Below are 17,518 nucleotides of genomic sequence, written 5' to 3'. Positions count from 1 at the left end.
CATTTTTGCATACATTAATGCAATAATCTTATTCAAACAGATCAATTGGCAAATAGCTTTGCTAGCCACAGACCTGCATCAGTGTGGAATGATGAGCACACTTTACCAGCTCTCAAAATTTACAGATCAAACTAGTGGACACACCCCATTCAATCTACTGTTAGTTTAGAAAATTGGCCTTTGCATAACATTTGCTAGCAGCTAGTATCTGAAATCAAGAACTCAATGGAGTGGGGGAAATCAGTGCTGTGTTTTCCAGTTACCTTTGTGTTGTCTTTAAAATATATATCAGAAAGCCAGTTTATTTTTTCTACTGTGTGCAACAAATTAGTACAGAATATGATACGCTCATAACAAGATAAATTCTTGCATTCTGCAATAATGATGAAACCAAAATAAAGGTCTAAATTCAGCAGCAAAATCTCCCATACAGCAAGTCCAATGTCATGCTTACTACAAATAGATCATCCTGCCGCTAAGTGAGTTATATTTAAGGCCGTAAGGGCCTGATTGGTGTTCTAAAAAAAAGGTGTGCTTCAAAGTGTTGCAGTGTTGCAGGCACTAAAAACTTGAACATTCCACAGTGCTGCTCACTCCACAATACTGCCATGTTTGCCTCCAGCCATATCTCAGAAAATATGGATCACTTTAACATTCCGTATACATTTACATAGGAGATAGAAAATATTTTTAAGCCTTAATGCAACCTGTTCTAACTACATTAATCTTAGTACCAAAGGGCTTTGATCAGATAAAGAAGCCTTTTGACACAGTTTTCAGCCAAAGTACAATTTTCCTTCAGAGAGTGCACTGACATCAAACTTATTGCCAAAAGACAAATGGGTAAGCACAATGTTTCAAAATGAGAAGTCTCCTTATGTACTAAGTAATTCAGCTATAAAAACCATAAAAGTTCCTGGTTTAGTCTATTGAGGTAACTGCTCTTACCAGGAGCCGGTTAAACAGGTGGAGGATGGAGTGAAATACAAAAAGCCTCACTGTCCTTCAGACAGACAGGGTGAACAAAGGAGTCAGAAAAGTTCCAACTGTTGATTATCAAGCAGCTGCTGTGCCCATGCATACAGAATCGAGATGATCGTAATATCACCAATATCTGATTGCTTCCCAACAGTCACTGTCTGGGCTCACACAAGGGGAATGGTCATTTAGATGAAGTACTAGAAGATGCCAAGCACTCATGAAAATGCACTGCATAAACACCTCCAAGAGGAAAGGAAACAAGAAAATCAATGGGAAAAAAACTTTTATTAAATGATAAGTTCTGATAAGTTTACAACTGTCCAAACATATCTGTATGCCCAATTTTTTATCCAATAATTTATCTTCATGCAAATGTTGGCTCCAAATGTGTTACAATCCTTCTTTTAAGCTAGCATCTAATTCCCTTTTAAAGGGATGTTTGGGATTTGCTTTTACAAAGTACAAGAAGGAGGTTATGTTAAAGTTGTGTAAAACACTGGTTCAGCCTCAGCTTTTTTTTCTTCATTCTATTATGGGATGTGAGCATGGCTGGCAAGGCCAGCATTTGTGCCTATCCCTATTTGCCCTTGAACTGAGTGGCTTGCTTGGCCATTTCAGAGGGTAGTTAAGATTCAACCACATGGCTGTCACATGTAGGCCAGGCCAGGTTAGGATGACAGGTTTCTTTCCCTAAAGGACATTAGTGAACCAGATGAGTTTTTATGAAAACCTATGAGAGTTTCATGGTCACAATTACCGATAATAGCTGCGCGGTTGAGTTGTGTATTCAGTTCTGGTTGCCACACTTCACGAAAGATGTGAAGGAATTAGAGGAAGTGAAGAAAAGATTCATGGTTCTTAGGTATGAGGAACTTCGATTATGTAGATAGATTAGATAATTGAGTCGTTTTTCTTTACAGAAGAGAAGGTTTAGGGGAGATTTGATAGAGGGATTCAAAATCATGAGGAGTCTGGACAGACAAGATCGGGATAAACTATTCCCATTGGTGGAAGGATCGAGAACAAGAGGAGTGCACAAATTCAAGGTAGTTAGCAAAAGGAGCAATGGCAACTTAAGGGTAAATGAGTGGTTAAGAACTGCAATGTGAAATTGTGTTGGAGGCAGGTTCAATTGAGGCATTCAAGAGGGAATTGGATTATTGGCTGAAAAGGAAGGCTGTGCAGGGTTATGGGGAGAAGGTTGGGTGGGGGGTTGGGGGTGAATGGCGCTAGGTGCATTGTTAATTCAGAGAGCCGGCACAGAAACAATGAGCTGAATGGCCCCCTCTGTGTTGTAACAATTCTGTGATCTGTGTGTTAGTAGCAAAGAATTCCTCATTCTAACCATGCTTTTTTTAAGAATCAATTCCTTATTTTCTAAAAAAATAGAAGTCATAATAAGAAACCATACCAAAGAAAAGCTTACAGTACTGCAATATTTCAATACATTTACATTTGGAAGAGAAAGAGAAAGAAAGGAAGAGAGGAGGAGGAAGGAGAGGAAAAAAAAAACTCTTTCAAGCCCCCCAAAAATTAAGAAAGAAAATCAACAACAATCATGGGTCATATACAGTTTCACATGATATAATGCATATAACTTTCTCTAATTAGGATGTATGAAAGGAGAGAGCTGTAGTTCCTCAAAGTAATCTAAGAATGGTTGCCAAGCTACATAAAATCCATGGTGTACTTTATTTTCTCAAATTTAAGATTCCCCATAAGATCATGCATCCAATTAGTAAAAGATGGCAGGGCAGACATTCCAATTTAATAGAATAATATGTCTAGCCTATAATGTTGAAAAGGCATGGGCATCAGTCTGAATTTTCATAAGAGGGATGACATTTAGTTCCACTCCAAAGAGCACTGTAATAGGAGAGGATTTAATGTTGCTATGAAAATATGAGAGTGTGATCTAAAAATTTTTGTCCAAAACAAAGCCAATTTAGGACACTACCAGTACATATTAATTAGAGAGGCTGGGGCTAATGACATTTATCACAGGTTGGATCAAAATTTGGATAAATCTTAGATAATTCCACCTCGGATAGATGGATACGATGCAAGATTTTAAATTGTAGCAACCCATGTCTCGCACATACAGATGGCGAATGTACACGAAAGAGAATAAACTTCCAGTTGTCTTCTGATAAGTCTGAGTCAAAATCTTGCTCCCAAGGAGTTTTTAAGGTAGAAAACGAAAGGCAGTATTGTGAAAAAATTAGAGAATATAATTTGGAAATGAACCCCCTAACAAAAGAACTTAATTCTAACATCTATCGGTGATTTAGGGGGCAATAAAGGAAACTGGGCAATTTTTTTTGTGTGCAAAATCTCTGATTTGTAAATAGCGAAATCAATGTGTGGGCAGGTCATATTTCCAAGAGAAAGAGAGTCAAAAGAAACAAAAATATTATCAATGTATAAGTTAGCAAGGGTTTTGATGCATCTCATGTGCCAGACTGAAAAGGCAGAATCTCCTAATGAAGGCGGAAATAAATGGTTTGCATTAATAAGGTTGTATAAAGAGAGATTGCAGCCCAAAGTGTGTTCTGAACTGGGTCCAAATTTTAAGTAACTGTCTAACATAGGGTTTGAAGAGAAAAGTGACGAGTTGAGAAAGGAATGGAAGAGAAAAACAGAGCAGTGGATTGATAGAAGGCAGCCTCCAATTGCACCCACGCTCAACCAGCTTAGTCAGAATGAAACCAAAAATAAATATTACAAATATTAGCAGACCAATAATAAAACTTAAAGTTTGGCAGTGCCAAACCACCTAAATGCTTGGGACTTTGTAGAAAAACTTTACAAATTCTGTATGTTTTCTTAATCCAAATAAAAGGAAGAAATTAATTGGTCTATTGTAACAAAAAAAACACTTGGGAACAAACAATGGAATGCTCTGAAATAAGTATAGAAATTTGGCAAAATATTCATCTTTACAGAATTTGTTCGACCAACTAAAGAAAGGGGTAAGCTAGGCCAAGGTGCTACGTCCAGCATTGTACATTCCAGCAAAGGGTCAGAGTGGAGCTTAAAAGGTCTTCAAAGGACCAGGTAACTAAAGTTCCTAAATATTTAAAACTGCTTGCTGAAACCTTGAAGGGGAAGGAAGAAAAAAGGTAACTCTGCAATGGAGTTAATAGGAAAAATTTCATTCTTTTGCAAATTAATTTTAAAACCTGAAATATGATCAAATCACTCAATGATAAAGAAAATATGTGGGAGGGATGACACCAGATCAGAAATGTAAAGAAGCAGGTCATCAGCATATAGGGAGAGTTTCTGCTTGCCTCTGCCCTGTGTAACACCCTGTATATCTCCACAGGTCTGCAATAAAATTGCCAGGGGCACAATAGAAATAACGAAAAGTAAGAGGGAAATGGGACAGCCCTATCTAGTGCCTCGATGGAGGTCAAAGAGTTGAGAGTGGATATTATTTGTACGTACTGAAGTAACCAGTGAGGAATACAATAGTCTTATCGATTTTATAAAAAAAGGGTCATAATCCAAATTTTTGATGAGTGAAGAAAAGGTAGTCCCATTTCACTCCATTAAGAACCTTTTCTGCATCCATAGTTATAAGAACCTCAGGGAGAGGAGTAATTGAATGTGTATAAATAATATTCAAAAGACACCTTAAACCAGAAAAAGATTGCCTGCGCTGTGTAAAACCTGTCTGGTCAGGAGAAATGGAAAGACAGGTTCAAGATGGTGGAAAAAGGCTTTAGCTAGTATAAAAGCAAAGAACTGCGGATGCTGGAAATCCAAAACGAAAACAAAAAGTGAGGACAAGGGGGACCCTATCATGGGACAGAGAGGAAGGTGTGTCCTCACTTATCACCCCACCAGCCTCCGCATTCAAAGGATCATCCTCCGCCATTTCTGCCAACTCCAGCATGATGCCACCACCAAACACATCTTCCCTTCACCACCACCGACACCACCACCCCGCCCCCCCAGCCGGCAGCATTCTGCAGGGATCGTTCCCTCCGGGACACCCTGGTCCACTCCTCCATCACCCCTTACACCTCAACCCCCTCCCACGGCACCTTCCCATGCAACCGCAGAAGGTGTAACAACTGCCCCTTTACTTCCACCCTCCTCACCAGCCAAGAGCCTAAACACTCCTTTCAAGTGTAGCAGCATTTCACTTGCACTTCTCTCAATTTAGTCTATTGCATTCGCTGCTCCCAATGCGGTTTCCTCTACATTGGAGAGACCAAACGCAGACTGGGTGACCGCTTTGCAGAACACTTTCGGTCTGTCTCCAGCATGGCCCAGACCTCCCTGTCGCTTGCCATTTCAACATACCACCCTGCTCTCATGTCCACATGTCCGTCCGTGGCCTGCTGCAATGTTCCAGTGAAGCTCAACGCAAACTGGAGGAACAGCACCTCATCTTCCGAATAGGCACTTTACAACCTGCCGGACTGAATATTGAGTTTAACAACTTTAGATCATGAACCCTCTCCTCCATCCCCACCCCCATTCCGATCCCCCTTTTTCCAATAATTTATATATATTTTTCTTTTCCCACCTATTTCCATTATTTTTAAATATAATTCCACCCATTGTTTTATCTTTACCTTTTAGCCTATTTCGATCCCTTCCCCCCATCCCACCCTCACTAGGGCTATCTGTACTTTGCTCATCCTGCTTTCTACCCTTAATGTCACCATTAGCATATCTTAGCTAATGTCACCACTGTCAACACCTCTTTGTCCTTTTGTCAATGAGATCTTTTGGCAATCTCCACCTATCTTTGCATGGACTTAATTGCCTTTAGTATTTCATCTTGGGAAAGGAGTGCTTTCATAGAAGTCAGGCATTATTTTCAAAAAATTGTGAAATAAACCGGGTCTGAAAAGGAGTCTGAGATATGAACATTTTAATAAAAAAGTTTGAATTGATCATCGATCTCCTGATGATTGGTGGTGGGTGACCCTGTTGGAGAGGTCATTTCAGCTATAAGTTGAAAGGAAGCAGACTGGCGAAGCTGGTGAGCCAGGAGCCTACAGGTTCTTTCACCATGCTCATAAAATGTACCACGTGATCCAAGTATAAGCTTTTCTGTTTGATTAGTGGAAAGAAGATCAAATTCAGTCTGTAGAGCCAAACGCTGTATGTATAATATTGGGGTAGGTGCAATAGCATATTGCTGGTCCAATAAGAGAACTTGGTCAATCAATTGGGACAATTTTCAGGTATTGCGTTTGTTAAGTTGAGCAATATATTAAATTATTTGTCCACAAAGGTAAGACTTCATAATCTCCCAGACAGTAGCAAAGGAAATATCTGGAGTAACATTAAGTTCTATGGAAGGATCTATTAGCAAGACAATGAACTTAGTAAAATCTGGGTCCGCCAGAAGAAGGGAATCAAGACGCCATGATGAATGAGAAACAGGTTGGTCATGGAATCGTATTGCTAAAACTAGGGGGGCATGATCAGAGGTCACAAAACTATTGTATGAGCAAGATCAAATTAACACGAGTAGCCTCTTGCCAAGGAAAAAATAGTCAATATGTGAATAGGTGTGGTGAACAGGCGAGAAAAAGTAGTATGGCTTTGCTGATGGGTATAGAAAATGCTATGAGTCTACCAATCTGTGTATCCAGAAAAGAACTGATGGCTGAGGCTGACTTTGATGTTAGAACAGATTTTGTGGATGAGTGATCTAAATTTGGGTGAAGAACACAGTTAAAGAAGTAAGTGATACGAAATTTGAAATGAAATAGTGATCATCCCAGTTAAGAACATAAGAAATAGGAGGAGTAGGCCTTTCGGCCCCTCAAGCCTGCCTAGTCATTCAATAAGATAATGGCTGATCTGCCCCAGGCCTCAACTCTTCTTTCATGCCAGTTCCTCATAGCCCTCAATTCCCTGATATTTCAAAAATCTATCTGCCTCCTCTTTAAATACTTTGTGATCTAGCCTCCACAACTGTCTGGGGTAAAGAATTCCAGATATTCACTACCCTCCGAGAAGAAATTCCTTCGCATCTCAGTTTTAGGTGAGTATCTCCTTATTCTGTAACTATGTCCCCTAGTTCAAGGTTCCCCCACTAGTGGAAACATTTTCTCAACATCTGCCCTGTCAAGCTCCCTCAGAATCTTGCACATTTCAATAAGATCACCCCTCATTCTTCTAAACTCTAATAAATAAAGGCCTAATCTGTTTAACTGTTCTTAATAATTCAACCCATTTATCCCAGGAATCAGCCCAGTGAATGTGTTTTGAACTGCCTCCAGTTGGGTGCATATACATTAACTAGGATCAATGGACAGTTAAAAAGTCTGCTTTGTATTATAACATAGCGGCCATTAAGGTCAGCTATAACCTGAGAGTGAACAGAGGGAATGCTGTTATGGGTTAAACTTGCCACACCTCTCACTTTACTATGAAAATTAGAATGAAACATCTGCCAACCCAAACCTTTCACATTCCAAAGTGGTCAGATGCAGTAAGTGAGTTTCCTTCAGGTAGGCAATGCCCACTTTCAAATGTTGTAAATGAGAGAGAATGTTATTTCTTTTAACTGGGTGATTGAGACCTTTCACATTCCAGGTGATAAAAATGAATTGGGCAACCACACTGTGAGGCCTAATATTAGTGGACGTTATGATAATAAAAATGTATCAAAACATATGGCCCCTATAGGTTAACCATTGCAAATACAGTGGGTCTTGAAAAGACAGCCTACATTAAAACAATATACAATCAAATATCCCAAAAGTATTGTAAAGCTCAGCATACACTAAACAAGGCGCAGAATCTGTCCAAAGCAATACTTTTGTAATATGGTACTCAACAAGAGAGGTAGAATATAAAGAGAGATTCAACTCTCAAAGAATTCAATTGCACATGTGACAAAAGGTAAAAAATAAACACCCATAAGGATTTATGTAAAACTTCCCACGATTAGTGCAATTTGGACATAAGCTACAAAAAGATCGGTATAACCAACAAAATTTAATGTGTAACAGATCCATCATGCATAGTTACCTAATGAAGCATTGAGTACCGTTTTGTCCCAGGTGAAGTCACGATATGACTTATTAAGAGAAGATATAACTGTGTCCTTGAAAAAGGCATGTTGAAAATTACACACAGGTGAACAGGGTGGAGAAAGCTATATTTAAGTCCAGCTTCACAGAAGTTGGTGGCTTTAACAAATTTGTATTCTCCACACACCAGGCTAGATGATTATCTTGTTTCCACGAAAGTATCTCTAGGGATGTAAAATTTGTTCCGTCACCCTAGTGATGCAGTCTTATTATTAACAGCCTTGGAGGCTCACCATGCTGTGGCCACAACGCCAAAGAGCAATGGGCTCGATCCACTACTGGCGGTAAATCGAAATTGTCCTTGCCAAAAACCTCCAAAAGAAGAGCCTCAGTAAATGTTGTAGAGTTTCCCTGTTTTGCTTTCTCGGGCACCAAGAGAATCCTTAAATTCAGTCTGCGGCTGCAATTCTCCGGGTCAACAATTTAGTATTTTGGGCTTCCAGCTGGGTGCAGCAGGTCTCCAGAGCCACAATTCTGTCACTCCAGTCAATCGTGGATTGTTCAACATCCTACAGCCTTTGATTGAAGGAGGTGACAGAAGCTTGTAGAGTAGCAACATAAGAACGCAGTTCCGCATGGAGTCAAACAAATTCAGCTACAATAATCCTCTAAATCAGCAAGTGTGCTGACAGTATTAAATTCAGCGTGGGAAACCGCCATGTTGTTACCAGCTGCCCAGTTTCATTCTGATTGCGTTTGCTTCCGGGTTTAGACATTTCAAATGTATGCTGAGTGTCAGTGCAAACCCCAAAACAGAGTCAAAAAGCTGAACCTTTCAACCCAAAATCAGCAATTTCCACAGGCGTAAACTAGAGAAATCATGAGGCCTACCTTCAGCTACCTCTTACTCCATCTCCATCACGACTACTCCCATCCCATGACCCGACACTTCCTCTACTGCCCCATTCTAACTATTCACCATGGAAACATGCATATTCCTAACGTATAGAACGCACACACTCTTCTGCTACCTAACTTTGAATTCTTCAAATTTTTATTGCTGCAGGAAATCAATACCATTACATAGCAGCATGAGAATAATTTACTTACATCCCCATTTCATTTTAAATCATTAACAGAAACATAGCATTACTTTTATAAATTGTACTTACAGGAACCTTAACTTTTCGAAACATTTCTGCTGCTCTTTGTGCATCCAACAAAGCAATGTCCTGGGGAGTGGAAACAATAACTGCTCCTAAAGGGAAGTATAATAAACTACCATTAGATCACCATCTTTTTGGAGATACATGAAAAGCATTTTTGAAAATGTAGTCAATGAGTGATGAACTAATAAGCATGGGTTTTGCATCATACCCATGGAGTGTTTCGATTCCAATTAGCTCTGCGATTAATTACCGAACATGAAAGTTGAGGCTTATTTAATTTACATTACTTTAAAAATCTCCACTTATTTCCTCCCATCCTCTTCTATCTCCATTCCATCTATTTATCTTTTCACCTCTCCCCTTTGCTATATACTCCCTTGTCTTTAGCTCCTCCCACTCTTCAATATACTCTATTTCCACTTCTACCTCATTCCCTACTCTTCCACATGAAGCATTTTCTCCTCTTCTCTATCCCCTTTTCCATGTCCTCTATATCTTTTTCTTCCCCATTGCTCCAACCCTTGCTTTTCACAATGATTTCTAAAGAGAATTTAGTTTGCATATATATTTAGAAGAGACGCAGCAAGTTGAATTCAAACATAAGAACCGGACAATGTGACAAAGAAATTTCAAAAGCAAACTACTGAGTGAAACAACACAACTGTCAAATATTGAGGTTCTGATGCCAGCATAGTGTCTCACTCGCAGTGAGGGTGGGTTACAGAAAGGGAGAGGGGGTAGCAGAGAGCGGGAGAATGCAATCACCGTACAACCACTCCCCTGACTGAAACCAAGGCAAAATAATTATGAGATAGCTGTTGACTTCAAAAGGACATAGGCAGGCTGGGGTGGAATGGGCAGATATATGGCAGATGAAATTCAGCACAGATACATTTTAATATTAAAAACACTGCAGTTCCATTTAGATAATAATGTATAATTATGTATAAAATGAAGAGATAAAAAATGTTACATAGGTACAATTTTAAAATGGATACAAAAAGAAATAGACTTGGGTGTTTGTGCACAAATCTTTAAAGGTAGAAGGGCAGGTTAACAAAGCAATTAATAAAAGGACCCTGGGATTTATAAGTACAGGTATTGAATACAAAAGGCAGGAAGCTATGCAAAACATATAAAACACCCAGTTTGGTTCCAGCTGGAGTCTGGCACCATGCTGTCAGAAAGACATGAAGGCTTTGGACAGGATACAGAAGAGATCACTAGTACGTTTCCAGGCACAAGGGGTTACAATTATATGGACAGACTGGAGTAGCTGGGTTCTTCTCCTGAGAGCAGAGAAGGCTGAGAGGAGATTTGATATTAGTATTTAAAATCATGAAGGTTTTAGATAGAGTGAACAAAAAGGAACTTTATCCAATGGTTGATGCGTCAATTATAAGGAGTATGGATTTAAAGGTGATTGGTAAAAGAACCAGAGGTGACATGAGAAAGCATTTTTACGCAATGAGTGATTAGGATTTGGAATGCACAGCCTAATAGGGTGGTGGACATATATTCAATACGAGCCTTAAAAAAGGGAATTGGATAAAATTTTGAAAAAATTTGGGGATATAGGGAAAGAGCAGGAGGTAACTGCATTGTTCTTTAAAAGAACTAATGCAGACTTGTTGGGCTAAATGGCCTCTTCCTGTGTTGTATTATTCTATGAACTAACCTTATCAGCATATCTTTTCTAACTATTTTCAAATTAGAACACACAAAGAATGAAACAGAAATTGTAGGAAACCAAGGGTCTATGAGAGTGAGGAACTTCTAGGAATTAATATTAGCAAATTAATAGGACTAAAAGCCAACAAATCCCCTGGACCTGATGGCTTATATCCTAGGGTGTTTAAAAAGAGATAGGGGATGCATTGGTTTTGATCCTCAGAATTCCCTGGATTCTACAATAGTCCCTGTGGATTAGAAGCCATCTAATCGTGCCTGCTGTTGAAGGTAGTGAAAGAAAACAGGGAATTGCAGGAAAAATAACCTGATATCTGTAGTACGGAAAATACTAGAATCTATTATTAAGGATATGGTAACAGAGTATTTGGAAAAAATCAATATGATTAGGCAGAATCAAAGTTTTACAAAAGGGAAATACTAATAGACAAATCTATTAGAGCTTTTTGATTGTAATTAGCTGGCTACATAATGGGAACCAATGGATGAAATATATTTGGATTTTCAGAAGGCATTTAATAAGGTTCCACACAAGAGGTTCTTACACAAAGTGGGGCTCATGGGATTGGGAATGATTAAGAATTTGCATGGATTGAGGTTTGGTTCATGGGCAGAAAACAGAATATGAGTAAACCAATCATTTTTGGAATGGCAGTGTATAACTAACGGAATACTGAAAGGGTTGGCTTGGACCTCAGCTACTTAATCTATATCAATGACATGAATGAACAAATCGAACATAACGCATCCATTTTTGCCAATGATGCAAATCAAACTGGGAAAGTAAGCTGCAAGGAGGCACAAAGAGGCTGCAATAGGGTATAACAGGGATGTGAAATTAACCAATTTAGTAGGAAGAATGGAAAAGCAGAATAATTTTTAAAAGGCGAGAGACTGGTATGCACAGGAATTTGTGTGTTTTTGTACATCAATCACAAAGTTAATACGGAGGTACAGCAAGCAATTAGGAAGGCAAATGACATGTTAGCCTCTATTACAAGTGGGCTGGAGTATAAGAATAAGGATGTCTTGCTGCAATTATATTGTGCTTAGGTGGGAACATACCTGGAGTACTGTGTACAGTTTTGGTCTCCTTATGTAAAGTAGGAGGCACCTGCCTTAGAGAGGGTAAGTAGATTTGGGGTCGTTAGATTTTAGTTTAATTTGACCATTTTTAAACTACATTCACTGTAATAATTAGCAAGGTCAAAGAAACCATTTTAACATGGTTGAAGAAGCCATTCTGTATCCTGTAGTACAAGTACTACATTAAGTAGTGACCAGTCATGAAACAGACGATTGTAAAAATAATGAACCTTGATTGAGTTATAATTAATACGTCAATATGATCAATAATCATATTAAAAAGACTGTACTTCCATTTAGGTATTAATGTATAATTATTTTATAAGTTCAAGTCTCTCTCATGGGAAAATGCGCAGTTTCGGCTGAAACTGCAAACAAGGAAGTCATTCCAGAATCCTGATAAGGTCCATGAGGCCTTGCAAGAGTCTAGCAAATGAGTGAAAAAGAGTTGTTCAAAATCAGATTAAGAAATAGGAAGAAATAACCCCCTTCTACTCCTGTTTGAAACATTAAGGCTTGATGGTCTCTGGAAGGAAGAAACATGTAAAAGTCAACCAAAATACCCAACAACATCTACAGCTAATCATTAAACTAACAATAACCTGACTCTGGCATGATGTGACTGTCATTCAATGGGTTCATAAGGTTTCATTGCTAGCCAGATTTTGGAGTCTTCTGTGTACAAACCATGTGTCAACCTTCGCAAGGGTCACCCAACAAAATGTAGATTTAAGTCACTTACAATTGTTGATGTAGAGGTTTAATTGAATCAGGAAATGTGCTTGAGGGGCTGTATGGTCTGCCCCTGCTCCTATTTCTCAGGTAAAAACAAATTAAATCCTTAAGTTTAAAAAGTGATTGCTGCAGAGACCTGGTGGTGCTGTATGTTGAAGTACTAAAAAGCGGTACTAATAACAATTCCTCAAACTGGGAATTGTTGAACTCAGACAACACAATGAAGATATGGCACTGAATGGAGGCCAGAGGGACAAATCACTAAGTCTTGTCTTTTTTATTCTGCTGAATCCCAGTTACAATGCCTCTGCACCAGGTTTATTGTATTAGGTTGCACATCTGTGCTCTTGGCCCTGTAAAGACAGGATACCGGAGAATGCCACATTTGATTTTAACTTGTAATACCATTTATGAAATGACCAATTAGGTAAGGAGAATAACGTTGTTAATTTGCCAAAGTAGCTAGACCTTATTATATTTTTCTAATTGCACATTACTGTATCAAACTAAATGGCTTTGTTAAGGAGAAGACTCCTTTCAACCTTTTCCCCCAGAAGACACAAGGTGAGTAGTAACATAGAAAATAGGAGCAGGAGTAGTAGGTTATTCGACCCTTCAAGCCTGCTCTGCCGTTCAATATAACCACACCTGATCCTCTATCTCAACGCCATCCTGCACTCTCCCTATATTCCTTGCGCCTCGAGAGTCCAGAAATCTATTTCCTTCTGAAATACATAGTGACTTGGCCTCCACAGCCTTCTGTGGTAGAAAATTTCACTGGCTCACCACCCTCCAAGTGAAAAAGTTTCTCCTCATCTCAGTCCTAAATTGTCTACCCCATATCCTGAGACCGTGACCCCTTGTTATAAACCCAGCCAGAGGAAATATCATCCATGCACCAGTCTGTCCATCCCTGTCAGAATTTTATATGTTTCTATGAGATCTCCACTCATTCTTCTAAACTCCAGTGAATACAGGCCTAATCGACCCAATCTATCCTCATATAACAATCCTGGCATCCCAGTAACCAGTCTGGTGAACCTTCCCTGCACTCCTTCTATGCCAAGTATATCCTTTCTTAGGTAGGAAACCAAACTGCACACAATGCTGCAGGTGTGGTCTCACCAAGGCCCTGCACAGCTGCAGTAAAACATCCCTTGCTCTTGTATTCCTTTTGCAATGAAGGCCAACATACCATTTGCCTTAGCTGCTTGCTGCACCTGCATGCTTGCTTTCAGTGATTGGTGTACAAGTTCACCCTGGTCCCTTTATACATCAACATTTCCCAATCTATCACCATTTAAATAACACTCTGCCTCTCTGTTTTTCTGATCAAAATGGATAACTTCACATTATCCATGTTACACTGCACCTGCCATGTATTTTCCCACTCACTCAACCTGTCTAAATCGCCTTGAAGCTTCTTAACACCCTTCTCATCGCTCACATTCCCATCAAGTTTCATGTAGTCAGCAAATTTGGAAATATTACATTTGGTTCCCTCATCCTAATCATTAACATATATTGTGAATAGCTGGGGCCCAAGCACTGATCCCTGTGATACCCCACTAGTCACCGCCTACCGGTCTGAAAAAAGACCCATTTATTCCTAATGTTTCCCGTCTGCTAACCAATTCTCAATTCATGTACAAGTTGATACATTACAACTCCACAACGCAGTATATTAGTACAGCAGCGTGGTGAGCTAACCTCTAGCCCACATAAGTACACACAATCTGCAGTGGTTCAAAGCTTCTCCAAGGAAATGAGGATGGACAATAAATGCTAGCCTTGCTAGTGACAGTCTCATTCCAAGCCCATTGTTAAAAAATTCAAATTCTGTTCAATTAAGTTTCAGCTTACTAATGCCTGAAACCTAACACGTTTATTGTTTGTTTATGTATAACATTAACAAGAAGGTCTTGTGCTTCAGTTGGTAGTGCCCCTGCCTCTGAGTCAGAAGCTCTGGGTTCAAGGCCCACTCCAGGACCACTGTTGGCTACTGAAGAAGCATTCGTAATGCAGTTCAATAGGTTGATAATCAACCAGTTAATCCCCCCAACATTTCACCACTATTCTGTAAAGGAAAACAATTATGTCTGAAGATACGAAACAAACAAACAACATTAACAGTATTGCCAGATTTAAACTTGGAAATACATGCCAAATTACTGGATGACAGTCCACAGTATTTCTTCAGTTTTTTCTGTTCTGACTTTTTATCGTATTCAACTCATTAAAGTGAAGAAAAAGGCATGTCAAATGGAAGTTTGTGAAGTACTGTAAAATCAGATTATCAATGACTTATTGCACTTCTAACCATAAATTAATTTTGACCTTGAATGAAAGCTCAACTACATATTTCTCCTCTAGAGGTACACATAACTGATGAGGAGTGAAGTGATCTCCTCCATAAATTCTCCAGCACCTGTATTATCAATGGTTAAATCAGGTTTAGCTTGCATATCCAATGCAATTTTTATATTTTTTGTCTCTTCTGAGTTGGGTAAGCCCATTAAAATACCAATAATAGATTATTGCTGATAGTGCCTGGCAAACAAAGTCCCATTTTTGAAGTTCCAAAACTAGAGCTGCAAGTATTGATTCCAACAATAAAAGGGCCGATGAAATATTTACACACAGATTCACAAAATAGTTTTCAAACTGAAACAGTGACCCTGCTACTGAGCAGAAAACAAACCCCTCAGCCTCTCCACAAGAATCAAAATGAAAAGTGCCCACGACCTGCAATGGTGCAAGCAAGTGGCCGAACAAAAGCTTCTAAAGAGAAAGTAATATTTTGTTAAATTTAGCTTCCTAATTTTATTATTGTGTAGAAAGACTAAGCCCAACAGAAAGAAAAACAGATCACACTCAGAGGGCAGCTCACAGGCAAGATTAATTGGATGCAATATTGGAAGGTTTGGACAAGAATGTTAAACCTACCTGAAATAGGAATATTTTGAGAGATGGAAAGTTGCACATCCCCTGTGCCAGGAGGCAAGTCTATCACAAGGTAATCTAGTTGACCCCAGTCAACCTACAGAAAAGAGTGGAAAACATTCACAGCAGGGTGAATATTTACAGTTGTACATATATTCTTAATAAATATCCTATGATTAAAGTGCTAGTGAAATCAATAGCAAAACTGCAAAAGGTATGCCAGGTTCAGCAAGAAAATCCTTGCTGAAAGCAGAACTCAAATTACAACTAAAAATAAGTAAGCAACATTCACAAATCTACTTGTGTTTCAAAGAAGTTGGTAGCAAAATGATTCAAATGCAATCAGATTTTTTTTAAAAATCCATGCCAATTGTTTCTGGGGATATTTACACACAAGACAAAAATATTACCTATTCTATGAACAGCCCTGGTTGGTTAGCACACCAACATCCCATTGTGTAACCAGTCAGAACTACATTACTCACTGAGCTTCTTCACATTGCAAACTCCTGACTTTAGTGTCTGCAAGGTGCTTAGCACAAGATAAACCTCAGACATTTGGAAAATGAAGATTAGCTGATGGCATTCCAACATGGTTTAAGCAGTTAGAAAAAGAGCAGCTTTTATAGAACATGGGTACAGATGTTTTGGAACTCTACACAAGGAGTACGTTCACCCAATTATACGGAAGCACATTTCAAAAAGTATTTATGGATTATAGTTTAAATATAATTTCTGTACTGATTATCCTGTTCTTTAAAAAAGGTCTACCAAGAGGGTTTTTCTCACCTGTCTCAATAGTTTTTGTATTGCTGACATAACCATGAGACCTCTCCAAACAATTGGTGCAGCTTCCTCTACCAGAAAGCCAATTGACATGCTGAAAAAGAATGGGCAAATAAAAAGGCAAAGTCAAAGCTTATTTAATAAGCATCATCAGGTAACAACATGTTGTTACTAACACATACATCTGAATGATTTCAAAGAAAGCTGGGATGCCATTAATGGAAAATCCTTACCAGACAATCCCGAAATTTACCAAGGGTCTCATCAAGTTGCCTTTGAGAGAAAAATTTTTTATATTACATTGTAAATATTTTATTAAAAGAATTATAAATAACAGCCTTATTCCTGGCTTCCCTCAATGCTGTTCCACCAAACATAAGCACACTGGCAGCATGCTGGTATCCCAATATTTTAATGCCATCATGTAGCAGTCACATTCTATTACAGAAACACAAAAAGAGGGAACGGGGAAGGATATGATTACTGGGTTAAAAGATTACTTAGGCAGCTTCTGTCATAAATGAACAGAGCAACTCATAACAGAAACATTGTCAGGAAATGGGTCCAGCACAAGATTTGGAGGCTTATGGTGGAGTGTGACTTGAGAAACAAGAGGGGGAACAGAACCAAAGCATGATGGCTGCAGAGAATCTAAAAAAATTGAAGCTAAACATTCTGCCATATATCTGATTTGAGGTGGCTATTGTGGATGCGAAACAATCTAAATTGTTAGGTGAGAGATGTGACATATTGGGATCCACAAAATGATGGAGGATGTACACTTGCAGGAAGTGCCTACATTTTTCCAACTGCAGCCCACAGACATGGTTACAGGGGTTGGGGGGGGGGGGGGGGTGAGGTAAGGGTGAAACTTTCCAGGATGTCTGCAAAACAGTCAACTGGTGCACGAGTGAGGGGCAGTTGGACGCAGGCTTGGTGCGAGTTGAAGGTGGAGTGCAGCTACATGTGCACTGCAGAGCGGGCTGGCTGCCTTAGCCTGGAGAGGGCTGTGCGTGGAGGAGTGTCAAGAGCCGCAAGATCACCAGGCAGACCTTTGGTTACCAAAGTGGGTGCCCAGTGAGTTCAGCCTTGCTCAGGACAGGGGAACTTTTAAAAAAA

The 17,518-nt window shown here is 39.2% G+C and overlaps 1 protein-coding gene across 4 annotated transcripts in view; it reads right to left on the bottom strand.

The window, feature by feature from the left end:
- Positions 1 to 17,518, bottom strand: part of nubpl (nucleotide binding protein-like) — a 70,822-nt gene that overhangs the window by 9,535 nt on the left and 43,769 nt on the right. For all 4 annotated transcript variants that reach the window (XM_041213825.1, XM_041213826.1, XM_041213827.1 and 1 more), the window contains 4 exons: positions 16,633 to 16,672; positions 16,403 to 16,493; positions 15,617 to 15,710; positions 9,164 to 9,249 (listed from right to left, as the gene is read on the bottom strand). In XM_041213825.1, the coding sequence (XP_041069759.1) occupies positions 9,164 to 9,249; positions 15,617 to 15,710; positions 16,403 to 16,493; positions 16,633 to 16,672 (311 nt within the window). The remainder of the gene's footprint in view (positions 1 to 9,163; positions 9,250 to 15,616; positions 15,711 to 16,402; positions 16,494 to 16,632; positions 16,673 to 17,518) is intronic.

This window comes from Carcharodon carcharias, chromosome 20 (genome assembly GCF_017639515.1).
Source record: "Carcharodon carcharias isolate sCarCar2 chromosome 20, sCarCar2.pri, whole genome shotgun sequence".
NCBI lineage: Eukaryota > Metazoa > Chordata > Chondrichthyes > Lamniformes > Lamnidae > Carcharodon > Carcharodon carcharias.
Note: the sequence above shows the minus strand (reverse complement) of the source record. Positions and strands in the feature narration are given on the sequence as shown.